The 21,778-nt window shown below is 43.8% G+C and overlaps 2 protein-coding genes and 1 long non-coding RNA gene across 4 annotated transcripts in view; 1 reads left to right on the forward strand and 2 right to left on the reverse strand.

The window, feature by feature from the left end:
* The window catches only part of CCDC6 (coiled-coil domain containing 6), a 48,372-nt gene extending 41,837 nt beyond the window's left edge, over positions 1–6,535 (reverse strand). Inside the window, exon 1 of the mRNA XM_034062681.1 lies at positions 6,176–6,535. Coding sequence (XP_033918572.1) covers positions 6,176–6,478 — 303 coding nt within the window. The 5' untranslated portion in view covers positions 6,479–6,535. The remainder of the gene's footprint in view (positions 1–6,175) is intronic.
* A 1,829-nt stretch (positions 6,536–8,364) lies between these two features.
* LOC115947251 (uncharacterized) lies at positions 8,365–17,054 on the forward strand. Of its 2 annotated transcripts, XR_004081196.2 has the most exons (3): positions 8,365–8,518; positions 12,352–12,534; positions 12,957–17,054. It is a non-coding gene; the product is annotated as an uncharacterized lncRNA (long non-coding RNA). The 2 variants fall into 2 exon arrangements; XR_004081195.2 differs by having other exon boundaries at positions 12,352–17,054.
* A 3,198-nt stretch (positions 17,055–20,252) lies between these two features.
* ANK3 (ankyrin 3) overlaps positions 20,253–21,778 on the reverse strand; it is a 369,399-nt gene continuing 367,873 nt past the window's right edge. The window contains exons 44-45 of the mRNA XM_034062680.1: positions 20,951–21,034; positions 20,253–20,827 (exon numbers count right to left, since the gene is read on the reverse strand). Of these exons, the coding sequence (XP_033918571.1) occupies positions 20,714–20,827; positions 20,951–21,034 (198 nt within the window). The 3' untranslated portion in view covers positions 20,253–20,713. The remainder of the gene's footprint in view (positions 20,828–20,950; positions 21,035–21,778) is intronic.

Genomic DNA, 21,778 nt, shown 5'->3' on the forward strand with positions numbered 1-21,778 from the left:
AAAAACTACAGATAAAGGCAAAGTGCCTTTTCTGAGATAACAGCTCCACAATAACCAGCACCAAATCTACCAGACAACCCAGCAATACAAATGAGACCTGGAAGAAGCACAGATGTGCTACTGTATTTCTTATATATCAGCCAGAGCACACAACAGTAAGCTCACAGAAGACAACTGACCATAGTCGATGAAAAAAACCCCAAAAAATATATATTAAAAAATAAAAAAAAAATCAGTGCATCGTATACCCACAGCATATTAATGCAGCACATTAGATTTCCAGCATCTCAGAGACTGTGAGCTTAAGTTACATTTGTCAAACTAAACTAGAAGATGCCCGTTACAGCCTGTATCTCATAAGGAAAAAGCAGCAGATCCAGAAGACCCACTGACCTAGCCAAAAAAGGCACAGCAGGAGCCAATGGCTCAGCATTAACAAAGATGATGAGAAGAACCAGAGGTAGGACACCAGAGTCTTTCCAAGCACAGTGGTTCTTCACTTCCGTGAGTCTCCAAATTAAAACTGGATACCCTTCCCAAAGACACAGCTCATGGTAAGGTACGAGATTCAATGCAGGAAAACCAAGTAAAACAGGAAGATGTGACACAAATCAAAACAGATTATTTAGTAACCCTCTGAAGCCTTGTACCACCTGAAAGTACAATCATTCCTGCTTATTAACTATTTTAATTAAGTCCTGAGACATTACTGCCTTATCTGTGGTTTTTGTTTCCTATTTTTTCATCCATACTGAAGGCAGCCCATACCACAGCCAAATAGTACTGTGCTGGTTTTTCCCTGCTGTTTTTGACAATGTTTATCATTGGGAATTCAATACATTAGTGGCTGTGCATAACTACCAAATGGAAGCAGACCTTTCTACTATTTATCTGCCAGCTGTGCAGCAAGTAGCACTGCTTTTACTATGTTAACCAAAGGACCAAAACAGTTAACACTAAAGTGCATTACTAAGCTTCCTTTTTCCTTCACAGACATTTTGCAGAAGCTCAATAGAAACTTCTTGAGAATCTGAGGCAAATGCAAAACTGAAATACAAGACACTCATTTCCTATGTGCTTGGCTCTTCCTGAAAAGTTTTGGATGGCGTTTCACCGCTCTTTCACAGAAGCAAGACTGACTTTAAAATAAAGGTAAATAACAAACTTACAGATATCTCCTTTAGGATGTTAATATCTTTGCTCTCTTAGTTTGTTTTTTTTTTCCTCTAGCTGCTACTAAGTGATTTCTTTCATTCATACAGGTGCCCTTAAGTGAGCATCTTTAAAAGTTCAAAATTCAGTTAGCCTATCCTACCCTTTCTTCTGCTATTAACAGACATATTCTGTTCTGAAACAGGTGTTCTGCTTCTAAATTCTGGTGCAACCTCCAGGAAAGAAAAAAAAAGCTGTTAAAAAGCATTTCTGCAGGGGATTTTTGACAATATAAAACGCCCATTCACTCCCCCAAACTATCTATCCAGCCTGACATTTTCCATGAAGACCCACAACAACAGGTCTCATGCATACACACACAGAGAAACTCCACTGTGCACTTTCTTGAGAACCAAATGCTAAAATCGTATTTATTTCCAGCACCTAAATCTGGCTGTTTATCGAGAAAACTGTAACAAGTCTATGATACCACCTAGGATTTTTCTAATCTGCAAGATCCAGAAAGCCTGCTTGTTTTCAGGAGATGGCTGTTACCAAAAGCAACACATTTATTCAGGTTTTGTGAGTAGGGGCAGGGAAATAGGAGCTGAGTAAGGCTTTTTTTCTTCCATTGTTTCTCCCAGCTGGTGGGAGGCTATTCACATTGCTCTGCAGAAACACAGAGGAGACTGAGAAACCAGGAGATACAACTGCTCTCTGCTAGTGCTCAGGGAATAAAAAAAGATGAGAGAGTCAAGGTGCAGAGGCACAGGTTTAGCTACAGAGACAAGGGCAACAGAGGTCTCACAGTAAAATACTGCCACTTGCAACCCACTACAGCATGCAGCAGTCCCGAGTCCTAGTGCTCCTTGCCAGCAAGTGCTGTAGCAGTCACTACCAGACAGAGGTAACTCACAAAAACCAGCATCCAAGTGTTACTTGTGTCATTAGCATTTTGGATAAGAGTCTCTCATCTGAGTTGATGATTCTGTTGGGGATGCACATAGCACCACAAATCAAGAGTTTCAAGGGTAATTCCCTTTCTGACAAAGAAAACTGAAGGGGGGGAGGGGGAATAGAAAAAGAGAGGAAAAGCTGGGCTTTTAAAATCCATGTTACAAAGAATTAAAACTGCTATGTCAAGCATTCTGGAGAAGGAATGTTTTTCAATTAAGGCTTCTCAAATACAGTAATTTCATCTTGGTTAAAAAGGATAAACAACAGAATACGGCTTATTATACTTCAATTTTCTAACACTACAGAAGATACCTGACTATAGTAGGCCAATTTATACAACTTACTGAATCCAGCATCCATGAGCAAACATGTATGTACCTGTAGCAATTAAGGATTAAAACTCTTTGTTATTAAAAGCACATTGTTTGTATGAGGCCTGTCAGTTCAAAAAAACAACAAATACAAAATGCTTCAGTATCAGTTAAACGTTCCATGGCTTTCACTGAAACAGTATGTCAAACACTGAATAGCAGAAAAAAGAAATCAGAAATCCAAGTTCTACCAACTTCAAAAGAAATGTCCTGACTAAGACATACCTACACCTGACTGAAGCATTTCAGCTTTAGTCACATGTAACAATTCAATCTTTTGAAAAGCAGTCACCCCACCATCACCATCTAGTTTTGAAAGTATCCTTATTTAACTGGAGACATTCTGCTGTCCCAAACTTAGTCCATTAAATATGACACCTGCTTGATAGATCTATTCCACAACAACAACAACAAAAAGTGAGAGGGAGAAAGAAAGTTCACACAAGAAATCCACTTCTGGTAATGCAGGACTGTAGCCTTACATCTCAAAACTCACTACTTCACATCTCAAATATACAGCATCTCAAATCTTCAGGTGTGTGATTTTTCCCAGCCTAGGCTCCATCCACTCCACCTTGCAGAAACATAACGTGAGATCATACAATTAAAGATTGCTAAATACATATAAATGAACACCCTGCAAATGGGTCAAGGGATCTTAGTTGCTTCTTTTTAATACTTGATCTGAAACTTTGCGTCTTTATAATGTGATGCTCTTACACTGCTAGGTAACACCTGAAATATATCTAGCTTTCTCCTGTCTTTGCTGCCTCCCTCACACCTTGTCATCAGTAGTAGCAGATGAGATAAAATGATCACATACATTTACTTAATTTCACGGCCTTGTACATGAGAAACAGCATAATTTTATTTGCTTTTCAGGCTACTAGAAGGAGTAGAGTTTGCACATCTTTTTGGACACTTAGTCCAAGCTCATTTCAGTAATTTCATATTAAAGCAGCACTTGTTTTTTCATGGCGTACATAAATGTGCATATGAAGTTAGCAAGCGCAGAAGCCTGCCAAGTCAACAACTTTTCTCAGTTTTTCCATGTGCAACTACTTAATGTAGGTCTCCTACGCTTCATTAATGCTTATTTTCAACCCTATGACACAAGTTAACTACAAAATAGAATAGGATACTATGCAGTGGGCTACTTAAATAATTCCCAAACCATACATATCCACACTGACACCAATACTACTATGCACAAACAAAATCAAAGATGACGATGTCATATCAGCACACCAGCACACACAAAAGAGAAAGGAGGAAAAAGACCATTTTCTACCTAGTAAACATTAAAAGGAAAATATTCAAAACCATTAAAGGGTGGGAGCTAGAGAAAGTCAAGAGTCTCTGCAGCACCCACACAACGGAGCTCAAAGTATGGGACAATAAAAGGGTCACAGACAAAGAGCTGCCTGGTTGGAGGAATCACCTTTACCTACAACACACAAGGTTTAGTCATTTCACCTTCTGTTCTGGCTACCTGTCCGTTTCATTTGCACTTCACAGCTCATCCTCAACAGCTGATAAAAATCAAAGCTGATCTGTGACACTACAGTATCTACAACAGGAAACTGTACACAGCATCCATCTGCCAGCACAGCCACATAGCAAGGAACTTGAGCTGGCTGGTGAAGGACTAAACTGATAAAGGTTTAGAATAATAATGGAGAAAAACAGCTTTCAATTTAATTATATTTACATGCAAAAGACACACATTTCAACTTTCCAATAAAGTTCATCTTCAGTCACTTGTATATTAGTAAGCCACACAGCAAAGTATTTTTACTGCTAAATGTATTTATATTACGAACTACATAAACCACAGCATAAAAGTCTCAGTGGCCTGAAAAAAAGTTGTTTTGCATCCATTGTTTCACCACTTGCCCAATTAGAAGTTTACTCAGTTATGTGCACAGTTTAGCATACCAAAGACAAAATGTCTACTAAATACGCCAGTCTTCCAGATAGCCTACAGGTCGCTATAAAAGTCCAACACCTTTTCTCTCTTTATCCAAGACGTCAAAAATATACAGACTGGGGTTTAGATTTAAGAAATCACTTCCTTTTTTGTATATTAAAATATAAGATAATCAGTCTATAGAGACATCACCCAAAGAACTTTAATGCAAACATTTTTTTTCAAGTTGTTTACAAACAGTACACCTACCAGGGGTTCAGAAAGATGCTGTGTCTTTCTAACAGGCAAAGAGAAAATGTCTGACTGACAAGATGTCTTAGCCCTTTCCAGCATTAGAAGGCACTCCGCTGCCACCTAATCAAGACACATTCTCTTCTCGTAAAGTATTAACAAAGCACACGTTTCCTCGACTAGCACTATATTTGTCTTCCTTGAATAAATTACTTCTGTATTGTATTTCATGCTCTCTTCCGGCCCACATCCTGCTAGACACCCAATGCTTACTACTGGGAACAGATGAGAGGTTTGGCTAGACAAGTTCCATTCCTTTGCTAGATAAATTGACAATGAAAAACTGATTATCAATTAAGTGGCCATTATGCTTGTAATAAAGTAAGCCCTGTGAAAATTCAGATGAGAAGAGAAAAAGCAGAAGCAGGTGAGATCAACCTCTTGAGGCATCTCTATCTGTACTGTCAAGGCTGTGGAGGTCAGCATATACAAGTATCAGCATTAACTTTAGTCGGGACTTTAACATGTCACCTACTTTGTCTGCATGCTACCTATGACCATTACACTATCTGAACGATAACTCTAACCACCAAATTAGCAAAAAACCGTTTGTCTAAACTCGTAACTCCCAACTCACTGAGAAGAAAAACTTTACTGAGGATTGATGCCTAACAGCATCATATAAAATGATGTTAAATATCAAGTTAACCTCCCAGTGCTCATAAAGCAGTAGCTGAGCCCTTCCTGGGACAGAGTGGTGCATGTTACTCGCACTGCATAAGGGGTTTATTTTAAATGAGTTTTAAACAACTTCTTGAAATACCACAGCTAACAAAACACTTCAAATAAATCAAACACTCCTTGGACATGACTAAGACTCTAACCTGAAACTTGCTGCTTCTGCACAGCGGCTGAAGAGTTGACGGCTGACAAAATAATCCGTAATCTCCGAAGATTACTTATCCTGAAATAATACCTCTACTTTGAGAAACTTCAGGGAGCATCCAGCACCGCCGTCCTCGTGCACGAGCCTACTGCTCCTCACCTCAAAACCTCAGAGAGCCGCCCCTTTCCGAGCGCTCGCCATTCGGACGGCCGGGCGCAAGGGCAGGGGCGGCGGGGCCACCTCCAGGCGGAAAGCCGGGTCGGCCACGAAGCTCTGGGGCGGTGAGGGAACCACCTCGGTGCCTCCAATGTTTCCCTCCCGGTCCCGCAGGGACCTCGGACCGAGCGGAGGACCCAGGAACGGAGCGCAGGGCGCGGGGTGACCCCACCTGCCCCCCAACCGCCGGACGGGCCGCGGTGACAGCCGGGCTCTCCTGAGGTAAACTCGCCCCAACGGCCGCCGCGGGGGAACTTGGGTGCGGGGAAGGCAGGAGCGACCGGGTGGGAAGGCCGCGGCCGGGCCAAGGCTGAGGGGAGGCCAGCGGCAGCCGGGCCCGCCCTGCGCGGACACCCCCGCGGCGGGGCACCCCACACGCCCGCCCGCCCTCCGGTCCGCCGCTGGGCCCGGCTCGGCGCCGCCCGCACTCACGATGGTGACGCTGGCCTTGCGCAGGTCGCGGTTCTCCTCCTGCAGCGCCTTGCACTTGAGCTTGTAGGTCTCCAGCTCGATCTTCAGCACCTTGTTCTCCTGCTGCAGCGAGGCCAGGCGGTTCGTCAGCTCCTCCAGCCGGAACGGCGAGATCACGATCCCTCCTGCCTTGCCCCCCGAGCCGCTGCTCGCCACCCCCGAGCCGGGCCCCGCCGCCGGCCCACCCGCCGTCAGCGGCCCCGCGGGGCCGCCGCCACTGCCGCCGGCGCCGTCCGTGTCGCTCTCGCTGGCGCTGTCCGCCATCGCCGCCGCTCCCGCCCGCCGCCGCCGCGCCGCCAGGCGAGCAGGGGGCGGTGCCCGCCGTGCGCCGGCGCCGCGGCCTCCCCGCCAGCCAAGAGGGGCCGCCGGCCCTCGCCGCCCGCCCACAGCGCCGCCTGCCGGCCGGCGCCAACACTACCGCCAAGCGGGGAGCGGGGCGCATAGCAGCGGGTGAAAATGGCTTTATCCGGCCCCAATGGCACCGCTTCAGCGGGGCAGGCTTTGTGTAAGTGTTAAATTACCCGTTGCGAACAGCCTCTACTCAAACCCCTATTGTTTTATCTCAGCATATCGGAAAACCCGAGCCTCGCTCAAAGCTTTGATCCTATGGGAAAACCTTGGGCCCACACGGCTGCGCTGTGCTACAGCCTCAGGGGCTCATTTACACACTGTTCAAACAACTCAAAACCTCTTATTTTTAACATAATATAGCTATAAAATTAAAACACTGAAGCACGGCGCTGCCGAGTGCGGAGGAGGCCGCAGGGCAGCCCCATGCCTGGGAGCCGTACCTTTCTGCTCCACAGACACCTCTTTCCGAGGAGCCGGTAGACTCCCGTTTTGGGGCACTGCAGGCAGATGGGGCCAGGGTCACCCCAGCACTCCCAGGCAGCGTGAGCCTGGTGGTGGTCCCATCCCCGGCCCCCAGCCCCACTCCCCCTCACAGTGAATGACAAAGTGGCATGTCGGTTCAGGCCTCCGTACGGCTGTAAAACCACTTTAAATTAAGATACATTAACGCCCATCTCTCATTCCAGAGAATGTATTTTTGGATTAGTATGTGCATTAGTTCCCTTTTTAAATTATTAGTACTTTGTGAAGCAGCTGAATAAAGGCACGAGCTATAGTGAGATAGAGCGTATCCACTGTTTATTATAAGGCATAATGTGGTCCGTATTGCTCCTGGATAAATTAGTCACCAAGACTGTATAATTGGTTTCTCAATTATTTATGAAAGGTCTTTTAACAACAGTAATTTTTCTGTTAATGGCAAGTAAGGATTTCATTATCTCCAACTGCACTACCTTTTTGTTCCATGCCACAGTGAATTTCAAATTTTACTCTTTTTAATGGCTATAATATATGAAGGAATTCCATCTCTGTAAAGTAATTATTCTTTTTGCCTGCCTGAGAATATAAGTGCAGGTCATTTTATTTTTGGTCTCTTAATCACAAGAAAAGCAGTAAAAGTGCCATTCATTCCTAGTTTTCAGCAATGGGTACTACTCTGTGATGGATGTCCATGTGTCTGACCTCAGCGTGTTATGCATGCAAACAGAGCTCAAAATGGGGGATAGGGAGTGGAAATGGGGGTTCACATTCAGCTCTGTGTCAGCTCTGTCAGGGAGTACCATCTCTGAGCTTTTAGGGCTAGAAAAGGTCCTGCACTACCTTTCCGGCCCTGTGGAAACTGAGCTGTACTCCTGCATCCTGTTACCTCCTAACTGATCCTGCTGAAACCATCAAAATGTAATAATACATCAGCATCAGCCACCCTCAGCACTGCCCTGGGCATCTGTAACTCCCCCCTTTTCCCCCCCACCCATCTGGATTTCCCATCCCTATGCTTCGTCAGGCTGGAATTTCTCCCCAAAATAAGAGCATTGGCATCAAGAGATGCTGCTATAGACACACAGGTCTCCACAGACCAGCTAGACAATATCCATGAGGTCTTGTTAGACAAGTCCTACTGTCCAGGGCAGCCACTGACTCCTCTGCCCCACAACAGTGCCTGGGCTGAGGCCTCTCTGCCAGTGTGGGCTTTGCAATAAAAAGCCAGAGAGATTAAAAGAGTATTTGACGAATAATGAGCACTGTTTTGGACAGGTCATTACAATTCAATAGCATTGCTTTTACATAGGTCTGCTGGTATTCGGAAAGCTGCCTGAACACAGCCGGGTCACGAGGAAGCATTCTATGTACACACTCCACAGCGCTGGTGATGGCAGGCAAGCTGGTTTGCTCTGTTGCCCCTGTCCACATGAACACATGCTCTTCAAAGCAAACTAATTTCTGAGCAAACAGGTTTGTAACTTAATGTTCTTTCTTCATCCAGCTGCCTGGCTTTGATCCGCGTGTTATTTCCATTGCCTTCAGTGGAACTGTTCATGTTTGAGTGTCTTGTTGAACCAAGGCCTAAATATTTTGAAAACCTGCATCAGCAAAACATGCATCTGCTCCGGGCTAATCTTACCCAGCAAGCTGCACGGCATGCTTAACCTTAAGCCACTTTTCAGACCTACCAATGTTAATCTTAAGTGCTTTGCTGAGAGCACTATAATTTTCCAGAGGACATGGCCACTGCTCCTTTGGAATAGCCTGAAAATGGACTGAGGTGCAGGCAACCCAGTCAGGTTGGCTCAGTGGGGTCTGCAGCCCCAGGATCACACCAGTCAACTGCTGGAGCGGAGGCAGAAGGTGCTACAGATGGTGGGGACGGAGAGGAGGGATCTTAAGGTTAGAGGGGAGCTTTCCCCTGGCAGTTTCACTGCCCCTCTCTGCTGGGTTTGCATCAGAGATCCCACTCACAGCCAGCACGCCAGCTTTCATAACAATGAATTTTAACTTGGCACTTCTGTAGCACTCTCCAGTTCAAAGCCATGCTGAAACATTACCTAATTAATTCACACAATAGCCCTGGAAGGCAGGAAAGGGAGGTAGAGAGCTGAGGTACTTGCCAGTGACAAACACTGAGTCAGTGGAGGAGTGGGAGGAAAAATCAAGGGCCCTTGATGTTTAGATCTGAGACAGCATCCTTCTTGTCATAACAGCATTTCAGTAATTTTAAAAACAGTGCCCATACACTTAATTACAATTACAGCCAACTACTCCAAATTAATAAACAGGAGAGAAAATTTTATCCCAATTATCACCCCCAAAATAATCACATTCTTTGCACATCTGTAAGATTTTAACCAAACCAATTAAGAAGTGTAACTGTGGTACACGTACAATTAACAAAACTTGCTTTTAAAGTCTTAGGGCATGCAGCAGAGGCTGCCCCACATGGCAGCTTTAGGGCTCCACTGCTGGAGCCCCGTCCCCCACAGCAGCACATGCAGGACAGGGTCACCATCCTCCTTGCTCCAATATTCTTTTATTATATAAAAAATAAATGCAAAACTATAAGGGAGCAAGGGGAGGTGTTGGTCCAAATAAAGAATCCCAAAATGTCACCAGCACTGTAATAATAGCAGAGCAGCAGATACTCATATCAAGATGCAGCAATAAAAGGCAAGGTTTTATTCACAGAAACTGTCGTTACAGGAGGTAATGGGCAATTAGAAACAGTGTTTCATAAACTCAAATCAACAGTAGAAATACTTGTGTAGAATGCACTGCTAGGCACGAGGGGTTAGAAGAGATTTAATGTAATCTTTAATGTAATTCCAGAGGTCCATTAATCAGCTGGAAGACCTTCTATAACAATACAATTTTATTAAAATATTCAGTAGTTATGGTCTGAAGAGAAAAAGACAAACTGAAGCTAATTAACCCCAGGAAAAATTCTGTACGGCTCTCAGAGTACCCAACTGAAATGGGGTGTGTGTGTGTGTGTGTGTGTGTAATAAAAGAAACACAAATTTGCATTAAAATGCAATTAATTAAAAACATTACAGGAAAACAAACAGAGGCAGTGTTGAAAAAAACAATAAAAATCATGACCTGGATGCAAGGGGATATTTAAAGGGAAAATGGAGTGCATATGTGGAGATTTTACCATTGTGTAAGGGTCGTTGAAGGAGAAACCATGATTTGAAAGATACTTTTATGAGCAGAAAAACCCCTCAATTCGCTACTGTTGTGGATTAAAGTGTCAGTTGCTGCAGGATAGCACGTTTTCTAACAAGCAATTCAGATGAAGATAATACCATGTGATTTGCTTTTCTGACCAACAGTTCTTTAATCAGAAAACTGTATTTGAAAAGAAGCCTATGTGTAGAGTGGAGTATCTGACTATGAAAAGGTGCTGCATGGTAGACACCCAGCACCTAACACAGCTTCAGCTCTGGGGCTTTAGTTTGTATCCTTGTTCTCCCAGGGAATTTCTTTCAGAGTCTGTATTAGGTTGGTCCTGCTGGTCTGGCTGTGCCATAATGATAACCAGCCTCTGGAAGCCTTCCAAGGGAGTTGGTGAATGGGGGATCACTGTGCATTGCTTATTTTATGGCAAAAATGGCTGTTAATAATTGAACATTAGCGTAATGGGAAAAGTACCAGTAAAATTTTTATTATAAATCTTTGCTTTCCTCCAGGACTTCGGGTCAAATAAATAAAGCCATGCACAATTAGCATACTGCTTTTAGCATCAGCAGTTACGAAAAATGTGGCATATACATAGTTTTTCCTTGAGTAGCTCATTTTTCTGTCCTTCACTAACCTTTTTCTCTCCCAGTGACAGACTATTTTTCATATCAAGTGCTTTATAGCAGGGTGGATCTAACTTTCCCTTCTTCCCTCTCTCTACCCTCGGGTCCATCACTCCATGGGAAAACTACTGTGCTTTCAATGATGCAAGAATACTCTTCTCCTTACTACCATCATATTTTCTATCCCTTGCTCACTCTGGGGTTAGAAGGAAGCTGAACTGGGAGTTCTTCCTCCTCCAGCTCCAGTTTGGTGGGCTCTGCCCTGAAAACAGAGGTCCTGTTTGCATCCACTCCCTCCTGCTGCCCCTGGCAATCCCAGCACACAACCCCAGGGCCACAGATGCAATGGGTCAGTGTAGCCTTTCCATTTCCTGCATATAACTGGGTAAAACCCCAAGCCCCTTGCCGATACCCTGCCCAGCATCCCTGTACCCACCTCAGCCAGGCAACCCCTAGCCCTCCAACTTGCCACCCTTCCTAAGGAGAGGGCTGGTGGACAGAGGAGCTGCCCTGAAGCCAGAATCACTGCTCCTGCAGAGGTCTCGAACTGCATGGAACCACACGCAGTTCTGCAGCTCAGGCCAGGGCAGCAGCACCTGCTTTCCTCCAAGCCAAGCTGCTCACACAGAGTTTGCTGTTATTGTACAGGTTACATGATAAAAATTGCCACCGATGGACTTCACTGAGTTTCATCAGATTTTATTGACTTGATCAGCCCAAAGAAATCCCAGTTGCAAACTCCTTCCATAGAGGGAAATGGAAAGGGTTTTTGGGGGCACATGCCCCAACATGCCAGGCTACAAAAGCCCCTGGTAGAACATGTCCTGATTTCCTGCACAGTGTGTGCTATGGACAAAGCCTGTGTTAAACAACCCCCAGGAAATTAGCATTAATTACCAGGGTGCTGCAATCCCACAAATTTATCCCACTAATGTCAGACCTGCACTATGGGAGCCCTTAGAATTTTTGACATTAAAACTGCTACCGGCCACAAATAAAATGTAATTGATACTCTTTCACAAATGGAAAAAGTATGGCAGGACTCCAGCATTATTATTAGGGAGTGCTAAACCACATATCAAAGCATGAAAAGAACACTGTATTTAGCCATCAAGTTTACTTTGATGCATGCAATAAAAGTCCCATGACTTACAGTTTTGCCTCTAAGGGCAATGTTCTCACTGGAGAAAAGATGAAAAAAAGGCAAAAGCGCACTTTAGAGGTAGAGCCCTCACTCACTCCAGGGCTGTCTGCACTGTTTGCTGGTACTGGCAAGGTTTCTGTCTTCCTTTTCAAATGAACATTTATGCTTCAGCCTTCTTTTTTCCCCAATATCTTGAGCTACTGTTAGAATCAATACCTTCAGCGCAAAACGAAACAACATCCAGAAAATCCTGTTTCTGCAACATTTAATGTGAAATTTTAAACACTGCAAAGTAAGCTACAGAGTTCCTGTTACAACCTTTGTCATCTCTGCTGTTATCAAAGCTTCACAGAAGGCAGCAATCTGTGATGTGACTGGCTGAGTTGGAGGACTGGGTCCTGCCAGCAGTGAGGACCACCCTGTTTGGACGGCCTGAGAGGTGTACCTGCTGTTGTCACAGCCTGCTCAGGCACTGAGCATTACCCATGGCTGGCCCTTGCTGCAAAAGCATCCCTCGAAGCCTCAAGGTGAGCCAGTAGCTACTCATGTGCGCTGCCATGGTCAAGACCAACTCTCTGGGCTTGAAGGTGCCACATAAACCACTACCAGTAGCAGGAGACCTGTTTAGGTTCCCCTGCACAGCTCTGCTACCTCTACAGGAAACCCCACTTTTCTTCCTGCATAAAGAGAGCTTCTGCCAGCCAGAACTACCTTTCAATTTACAGTCACAGCTTTCTTCCTCACCAGCATCAGGCAGAGGAGAGAGTAAGTAAACTGGAATGCTGCCTTTGGATGCTGTTACAGAGGTTAAGTGAAGCTCTTCTACAGTGCTCCTCCTGCCTTCCTGCTGGTAGTCACCACAGCCTTTGCTTCCAACTGTAGAATCATGATATAGCATTAAATACATACAACTGCACACCATTAACTGGAAACATTCTTTTTCATTCAGCTGATCTGGGTACTTGCAAGTGGGGGAGAGAGGCATCCTGTCAGCGAGGTTTCCAGGATGATCGTTGCTGTTGTACGGTGACCTGCAATAAGATGTGTTTGTTCTCCAGTGGCGTAAGTGGCATTTGCCCTGCAGACTCTGGCAGAGGACCTGACTGTCAGCATTGTACCAGCTGTATCCTGACCTAGGTAAAACGTAAATTGCAAAACAGACTGGCTGCTAAAATGATGAAAATCACTTCATGTGCTGTCTGTGCTTCAAAAGCTGGCAGGCCTACGAACTCAGAAATGCTGACAAACAAACCTGTTTTACCTCCTGAAGCCAAGTGCTTTTCAACACAGTCAAAGAGAGCTTTGCTGACTGATCTCAGGTGTGGGCCGCTTCCTGTGTGGGTCAGCAGATAAAGCAGCAGACTGAGCTGGATCTATAGCAGTGGTGCTTCCTCAGGTGCCAAGCTGGGGTAAAATACATCTCATTGCCTTGTTGTCTTGAAAGCCACATAGAACTGAACCCTGAGTAATAAAATGTCTTTAATGCACTCAAGCAGAAGCCTGCAACCCACAGCAGTGTAGGTACTGATGCTGCCTACAACACTCAGTTTCAGGCATATTTATTATATTGTGGTCCATCACCTATGATATGCAAGAAGTGCATACCATATACAGGAGATATAGTTTATTTACATCATCTGCAGTGGGTTGGTTACTGGTCTGACTGATATACATTGGGGAGAAAATGGCTTTTGGTAATGTTTTTCCTGGGTTTGATGGGGCAAAAGAGGGGGTCCAGAGTAATCACATGTTAGAGAAGAAGGCTGCACGTATCCCTATTGCACAGGTCCCTACCCCATACCTGTGGCATATCTTGCATCTCAAGAGGTGGGTTTTCCTTAGCTTTGCTGAGGATGTGCTGACTGCTGTGTTTTCCTCCTATTCCCCCACCTGAGGACAGCCTGACAAGTGATGGTTGGTCACACTGGTAAGACAAGGAAGTGGGTCAGACAAAAGAAACCAAGAGGAAAAGCAGCAAAACAACAGGGGTGGTTAACAGCTGGCCTTGTGAAGTCCACATGGCCTAAGGGTACAAGAACACTGCCAAAAACACATTATCCAAGAGTTTTAACACAATTTATTTTATGCTTAAATAATCAACTAGATCATCCAGTGTTTGTTGTTTTCATACATATGTAATTAGAGCTATTATCAATGAATGCTGTTTCCATATGAATATAATCAACAAATTAAAGTATTTCACCAAAACCCAAATAAAAATGCCCTTTAAAACACAGCAGCCTTAACAACCTAATATTACACTGCTAGGATGATTACAGATGATTGGCTTACTGAAAGATTCTACATCTTATAGCCAGTACACAATACAGTAATAATTTTACAGCGTGCTGCCAGTCTATTAGCTAATAATTTCTCTTGAGTTCATTTAAAAATATCCCAAACTTTTGCTCCTTAGAGCACCAACCCACTTCTAAAGCTGCAAGCATTACCCCCGTTATAAAGCGAGAACAGATAGCACCCCCCTCCCCATAATGCAACTACTGTATATGTTATGGGGTTTAGGTCATTTCATTGAAAAATTGGCAACAGCAACAAATATTAGATGAAGGGCTTTGTGTTTACAGATAAAATCTTATTTTTCATGTTGCAATATAGTGTTTGCAAAACTGGAAAAGATTTAATCAAAATAAGGTGAAACACATGCATCAAAATATTAGTACTCTGAAGAAAAATTTTCACAGAACTACAGAATTCCTCATTTTGGGAATCATTTAAATTTGCAGCAGATTTTAAAGATTTTTTTAAAATCAAGCTAGCGTTTTTGCATATACAAACATTATAATTGCTAATATACAAGAATCTGTGAAGATACACCCAGAATATCCCTGTAGGTGCAGCCATTTGAGACACCTAGCCTGCTCAATGCATTTGCAATATTCTGTTTGTGATCGAAAAGGCAGTGCCTTATCAACATTTATTCTATTTTGTTAGAATTTATACAGTGTCATTTATTTACAGCAAAACTATTGATGTTTAAAAAAGAAACAAATAGTGTTTTATACCCTGACAGTTTGGGTCCAAGAAAAATAAGGCGAGCTGTTCTGGATTTTAGTAATTTTAGTGTCTTTCCATGGTTTAACCATTTCGTCTTCATACATCCCCTCGGGCCACAGGAATTTATTTCTTTTGAGATGACATCAAACTGCTTGAAAGAAGCTGTTAACAGCATGGCATCTTGTATATACACTGCATCGGTAACTGCGCACCCTCCGATTCTGTGAATGAATGTGAATTTCCATGCTCTGTAAATTGGCTCATGCTAACTTAATTTTTTGTTTCTTTTTTCTTTTTTTTTTCCTTTTTTTTTGTTTTTGCATAAAACCCATGCGGTTAATGTGTGGAAGCAGCAAACACACGCACACTTTTATAGGTGAATGTTTAATTCCTGTTGATTCCTCTTCCATGAGTGTCTCTCTAGAATACTGGCAGTAAAAGCACACAGTCCTATGGAAAAAAAAGATGGCACATATCATTTCAGAATACCTCATTAGAATCCATTTCATGCCTTTTCCTGACTAAACAGGAAAGTTCTAATTGGCATTGTGGAGTTCTGCAATAGGATAAATCACACAATTTCTAGGTAAGTAGGGACATCAGTGGAGCTCCTGGCATGAAGAGAAAACGCAGCTGCAGATGTCCATGTTGCTCGTGAACTGATTTACAAATATGTTTGCAACACTCTGCATTTCATCACCCCAGACAAAGTACCAGCTCATCAGATCCAATGATGACAAGGAATAGGTTCTGTCTATAGTGGAAAAAATATCATGCTTCCCAGAATGAGAACACTGCTGCTTTCACAGCACATTTTTGTTTATTGTGCACAATCATCCCCGCAGTGGTGAGAAAACCTGCACTCCTTGCACGTCCACCTCTGCCAGTTGCTTGGGAAACATGACTGGGAGAGCTAGGAATGTGGAGTCCAGCCTTTAGGAGGCTTGGTGAAGGACAAAACGAGGAAGAGGAGCAGCCCCATCCATCTCCTGTCTGGCTTGTGTGAGTGGCACCAAGGGACAGGGAGTTCAGCTCCTGCTCTCTCGCCTACCCAAGAACAGTCGTGCAGGCACACAGGTATGGAAGGCAAGTTAGTCACATCTGTTGTACAACAGTGATGTCTTGCAGCAAGGATGCAGGAAGCAGAAACAGAAACACACCAGCAAAGAGAGCTGGAAGACCTGCAGGCTCCCCAGCACCTGGGCACTGTTTGGATGTGTGTCTTGTGCAGCGCCTGCAGAATTCAGGCTGGCATGGACATGCCTGTTTATTAATCAGGTCACAGGTCCACACACACTTCCCAGGAGTGCTCACACTGTCCCTCTATGCTAAAACAATCTATCCTTGTATACATCTATGGCCGCCATAAATCTATCCTGTTGCTAAAAGCTGCCTGTTCACATTGCAGTAGTCACGCCAGCTAGCACTGTGCTAGCAGAATTGCATGCAAAAGTGCTTGGCTTTTTGTTTCAACCTGTATTTTACAATGGGTTTATTTGCAATGGTGACAAAGATGTTTTACAGCAAAATCTAGCTAATATTGTGGTATTTTCAAACATTCAAAAGAAAAGCAACACCAATGCCTCCCAAACAAGATATTTTTTTCTCTTTTGTGATCAAGAAACAAACTGGTTTTCTGTGACAATCTCTTCTCTGCAAATACATCTACTCATGTGGTCAAATAAAATGTTTTAAATAGACTCTTGACTTTACTCACAACTACTTAACACACATTTGATCATGTTTATCATATCAAAGTTTGGACCACTGAGATTTGTCTTAAAGGATAAAGTTTCCCGCTGATCAAAGGTTTATTATGTAAGGAAGACTATCCAAGTTTCTCAGGGGCTCTAGCACAGAAAAGTTGCCTACTGGAAATCAGAGGAGAAATGCATCAGTGGTCATGGGAGCAAATGCGTTTCTGAAGAACTCAGACTGTGGCTTTCTGAAGGCCAGAATATGTTTCACATATTAGGCAAGGACTGCCTTATTAATGCCATATGGTGTTAAAATTAAATGTTTCTCCCTTATACTCAATGTGTGTTGTATGATGTTTGTATTCCAGCAGGCTCTATCTGCAATGCTTATGGGGTTCAGTGCCCCATCTTGCCTTCAGTGCCTTTGGATTCACAAATTTCCACTGGTCCCCCCCTGCAGACTGGCACTGGAGCTGACTTGGGTCACAATTTCATACAAGCAGTGCTTTCCCTTTGCCTTGCTTTCTTCTGTTGAGCTCTATGAAAGAGAAAGGTGTGTCAAAAGAATCACCTTTTTCAGAGCAGCAAGTTGCATGAAGCAGTATTATTCTATTAGTCCACATGGGAGAGCTCTCAATAAAAGCAGGAATTCAGTGGTCAGGCTAGGTGGATGCAGTAGGTGCTTACCAGATGCTGAAAGCATGCCAGTCACCTCGCAGAGCTCGCTCCTTAGGGCTTGACCCCATAATGCCCTCAGCTAGATCCCACACACTATGTGCTGCTGCTCTTAAATGGCACTACTCATGTGCAGAAAGCCTATACAACCAGGTGTCTTTAGTGGCTACCTTACACTGCAGCAGTTGCAAGGGACAAATGACACAGGAGAGCCTCTGTTTCTGTCCTTGACCTCCACATCACTATCCAATCTCTTTTCCAGGTCCTGTTTATCCTATTCTTAATTCCTATAGTCAATCTTGTTCTAGATGTATAGGGAAAGGATAACACATAGACTTGCACTTCATAATCTCTTCCTCTTCCCAATTCCTAAAACCCACCAAAGTTGAGAAAAGTTCTGAGTAGAAAAAATACATGAAGGTCCTAAAAATGCACACTTGAAGGCAGAACTGACTGACCAGCAGTGATATACACAGACTGGCTCCTCCTTTATTTACAGGCACATTTGCTGTGTGACTATAGCTAGGCGATCATGACAAAGCAGCCTCTGGCTCCACAGTGCTCTGGCATGCCGTTACAGAGTCCCTGGTAGGGTGGCTTAGCCTGTGTGTCTGGGTTTAGTCTGGGAAACCCTTATACTGTCAGTTGCTGTTTTGTTACAATCATTGAGGCTGGATCAATAAAATTCACAACAAACGGTAAGAATTATTTGTTTGCAAATACTGAGACACTTCACTGGCTCTTAGAAGGACTTTGACTTGTATAACTGCCCTGAGATCACATGCCCAACAGTGAAAGAAGCTTTTCACTCCTAGTAGATTTACTTGTGTGCAGCTGCTTTACTATTTGTGTTCAGGCTGACTTCTAGGAGTAGAGAGTGCTGTGCATTCCAAGCACTCAATTCTGTAATACTCCCAAAAAGTTACACATGCCTCAGTATTACTTTGCTTTATGTTCCAAGAAGAAAAAAACAGTTTTTATACATAAACTCAAGGCAATTTTCTGCTTACAAGGCCAAGGGCCATCTATTCAGCATTGCAGCTCAAAAGCAATGTCAAGGTAGGAGAGACAAGCCATTGTGTGGCCCAGGTGCTAGCCCCCATGCTTTAGCATCAGACGAAAATTATCACACTGACCGTTCAGTGGTCGGCTTTCAGCTTTCATGAGTAACTTTTCTTCTCCACATGTCTGACTTCTTTCTTTGTCTTAACCTTATAAGCTTCTCCCTGCTTTAAAGGAAAAGTATAAACATTAACATAGTTTGCAGAGAGTGCTCGTAATTATAAACCTGCTTCCGAAACAGGCTCCGCATTTTGCTGTAACAGGATAAGCAAAAAGCAGTTAAATCACATCAACACTTCATTTCAAAGATACACACAATCTACTTATCCACTCTGCTGAGCTGCAAAAGCACAGGCCTGGAATATCATCTTCAAATAGCAAACACAGGTCTACAATTTCAGTATGACACTGGACTGGACCATCCAACTGGCAGTCCTCGGCAGAGCCCCTGCCATCAACTACAGCAAGATTCAGTGCCACTGTCAAGGAAACACCTTTCCCAGCTAGCCTCCTGGGTCAGCTGGGATTGGTGGACATTTCCAACAGCATAGGCTATGGCTGTTCTTACGATGTTTCACAATGTCTGTGCTTTAAAGGGAGTTAGTAATGGAATAAAGGGATGAGGAGGAAAGCCAGCAAAACCCACCACCACAGCAACACAGAAGTAAAACCTATGACAGTGACAAGCAGTGCAGGTTTCAATGTCTTTAAAACAGCAAACCCCAAAATAAAGTTCATCTTTGCTCATTAAAAGCAGCTCAATAATCATCTAAAAATAAATACTCCAGTAATCACAAGCCTCATTCACATCAGAGAAAGGCCTCCGTTTGCGTGTGGCTATCGGCAGAATTTACCCCTTGGGTGATCTGCATTGATGTATTTGTAACTATTTGTAGCTTCCAACTAATCTAATCTGGTGCAGCGAATTGAGAATGTTTCCCCTTTGCTGGGCAGGATTTATTTTTTCCTTGATAAAGGCCTATAAAAGGGGGTTGGGAATATGTTTGTTTCAGCTCTCTTACTTCTGTGTCCCCCTCTTATTTTCTTTTCTCTTATTTTTTTTTAGTTACCAGCAGATAAAGGGTACTTGTTACCTTTCTTTGTTTCTGAATCTCTCTTCACTCAGACAAAAATTCCATTAACACCTATGACAACTTAAAAGGAGCAAGAACTTCCCAGAGCCATGTGCTGAGGAACAAGGCATGAGCTTCCCTGAAGCCATTTGTTTCCAGAGATGCTGCCCATTCCTCTGATCCCTCCTTGGGGCAGAGGACAGCCTGAGGCACAGCCTGCCCTATCTGCACCTGCTCATACCCTCAGAGACCCTCACAAGAGGGGGTGGGACAAACAGGTTGCCCTTCCCACTACTCTCCTTTATTGTTAGGGGTGCTAAAGGCTGAGCATAGTCTGGCTCTGGAGAAGGAACTCTGATTTTGTTCACCAGGGATGAAATCTTGTCTTGGTGCTTGCCTGTAGAGGATGCCATTGCTTGGATACCTGTCATAGTTTGAGCATGTTTTGAGGGTGTTTTTTGTTCAAGGTTTTTTCCAGCCAGGTGGAGGAGGGGAAGCCGGGAGGAAGGAGAGACAGGACACCTGACCCAGGCTAGGCAATGAGGTATTCCATACCATAGCAAGTGATGCCCAGGATGCATACTGGGAAAGAGAAGGCTGGAGGGGAGAGCTCTGGAGGAAAATGGAGGAGGGAGCACATGGTGCTCGGCCAGGCAGGGTGGAGTGAGTTATGGATCGGTGGGTGGTGGGGTGTTGTATTCTCTTCACTTGCTGTTTGCTGTATCATTATTATTTGTAGTAGTAAATGGCAGTAGGGGTTTTGTGAAAACCCTCAGTCACTAGCACACAGGTATTATGCAGGTAAGCGAGAAGCCGGTGGAGACCGAACTGCAGCTCATTCCTTTGGGCTTGTAAAAAAGCAACACACTAACCCTACAGGTGTCAGGCACAAGCTCTGCAAGGGCTTCAACAAACCCAGAGGCACGGCTCATCTTGATGGCACAAACCAGGCCCCAAAAAGAATGGTTTAAGCCTGCTGCCTGTTATACAGAAACAGACCTTAATGTTTCTGAAAACATTCAGCTGGGCCCCCTTGACACAGCCCCTGCCCACACACAGCACCGACAGAGACCCCCTGCCCTGTTACCCAAACACACAACTTGTCAATAACTGCAAACACTGCACTTTGTCAAGGCTTCTTGTTAAATGCAAACTCCCAGCCCTTTAGCAGCACTTTCTAGCAGTCAACACAACCCTCTCCATCTACTGTTATTTCCTGATAGTCCCCGTTCCATTACCATTTCACCAACTCTCCTCTCATGGGGGATAACAATGCGTCTTAATACCTTCCGGGTGATCTGTAGGAAGCAATACATGAAAAGTATTGATTTTTCCCCCTAGATTCTAAAGGGAGAAAGTATGTTATGTTAAAAGAGGTTACTTGAATGCAAAGACTCAGCAGTGATGTAATTCGTGATTACTTTTCTTGTGATGACGTTGCCTTCTTCGTCGGTAAACTGTTCCTCTGTTACAGATTCACCGGGAATGTTTTTTGCTTCCTCACCCTAAAGAACGTGTTATAAGATTAGCAATACAGCCTATATTCTGTCGAACCCACACATACTTCCACAGCAATCCAAGCAGCAAGCACATTAGTTTCAACTTTATGTAACAGTTTGCTTTATGTCACACAAATAGTATAAAAGCCTTGGTCATTTAGCATGCCAATACCTGTGCATTTACTGTACAGAATGTGTCCTTAAAACCTCTAATGAGCTTCTAGCACATTGCTCTTTTTAACTAATTCATGACATGACGCTGCCCGGGCAACAAACTGTCTTGCAGTCACTGTGACTCCTATGAGATGGAGGCGCAAATCCCTGACAATATGAACTCTAATCAGACATCCATCAGATTTTCATAGCCACTGGGTGCTCAGCACGTACAGAAACATGGCCTAACACCAAAATAAGCTGGAGGAGATTTGGGATGTAAAAAGACAGTCCTGCCTATAGCTTGTGTCTTAAATACATGCATAAAAGACTTGTCAATGTTTACAAAATGGAGAAAGGTATCTTAGGTGACCCTTTTCCTGGCACAGGAACGCCTGCTGACCTGCTGAGGAGCCTCAATCTGGTGCATGACTTATGAAATCAGCAGCACTTCTTGTAGTACCAGCAATGTATAGGACCAGTGTAAATAAATGCAAATGCAGTTTCCTAACTGCTATGCTAGTAACTTCATACCACTACAAGAATTATTGATCAGATTATAAATGAATGACATTAGAGTGTAAGGCTAGCTGGCGG

The sequence above is a fragment of the Melopsittacus undulatus genome, chromosome 4 (genome assembly GCF_012275295.1).
Source record: "Melopsittacus undulatus isolate bMelUnd1 chromosome 4, bMelUnd1.mat.Z, whole genome shotgun sequence".
Classification (NCBI taxonomy): domain Eukaryota; kingdom Metazoa; phylum Chordata; class Aves; order Psittaciformes; family Psittaculidae; genus Melopsittacus; species Melopsittacus undulatus.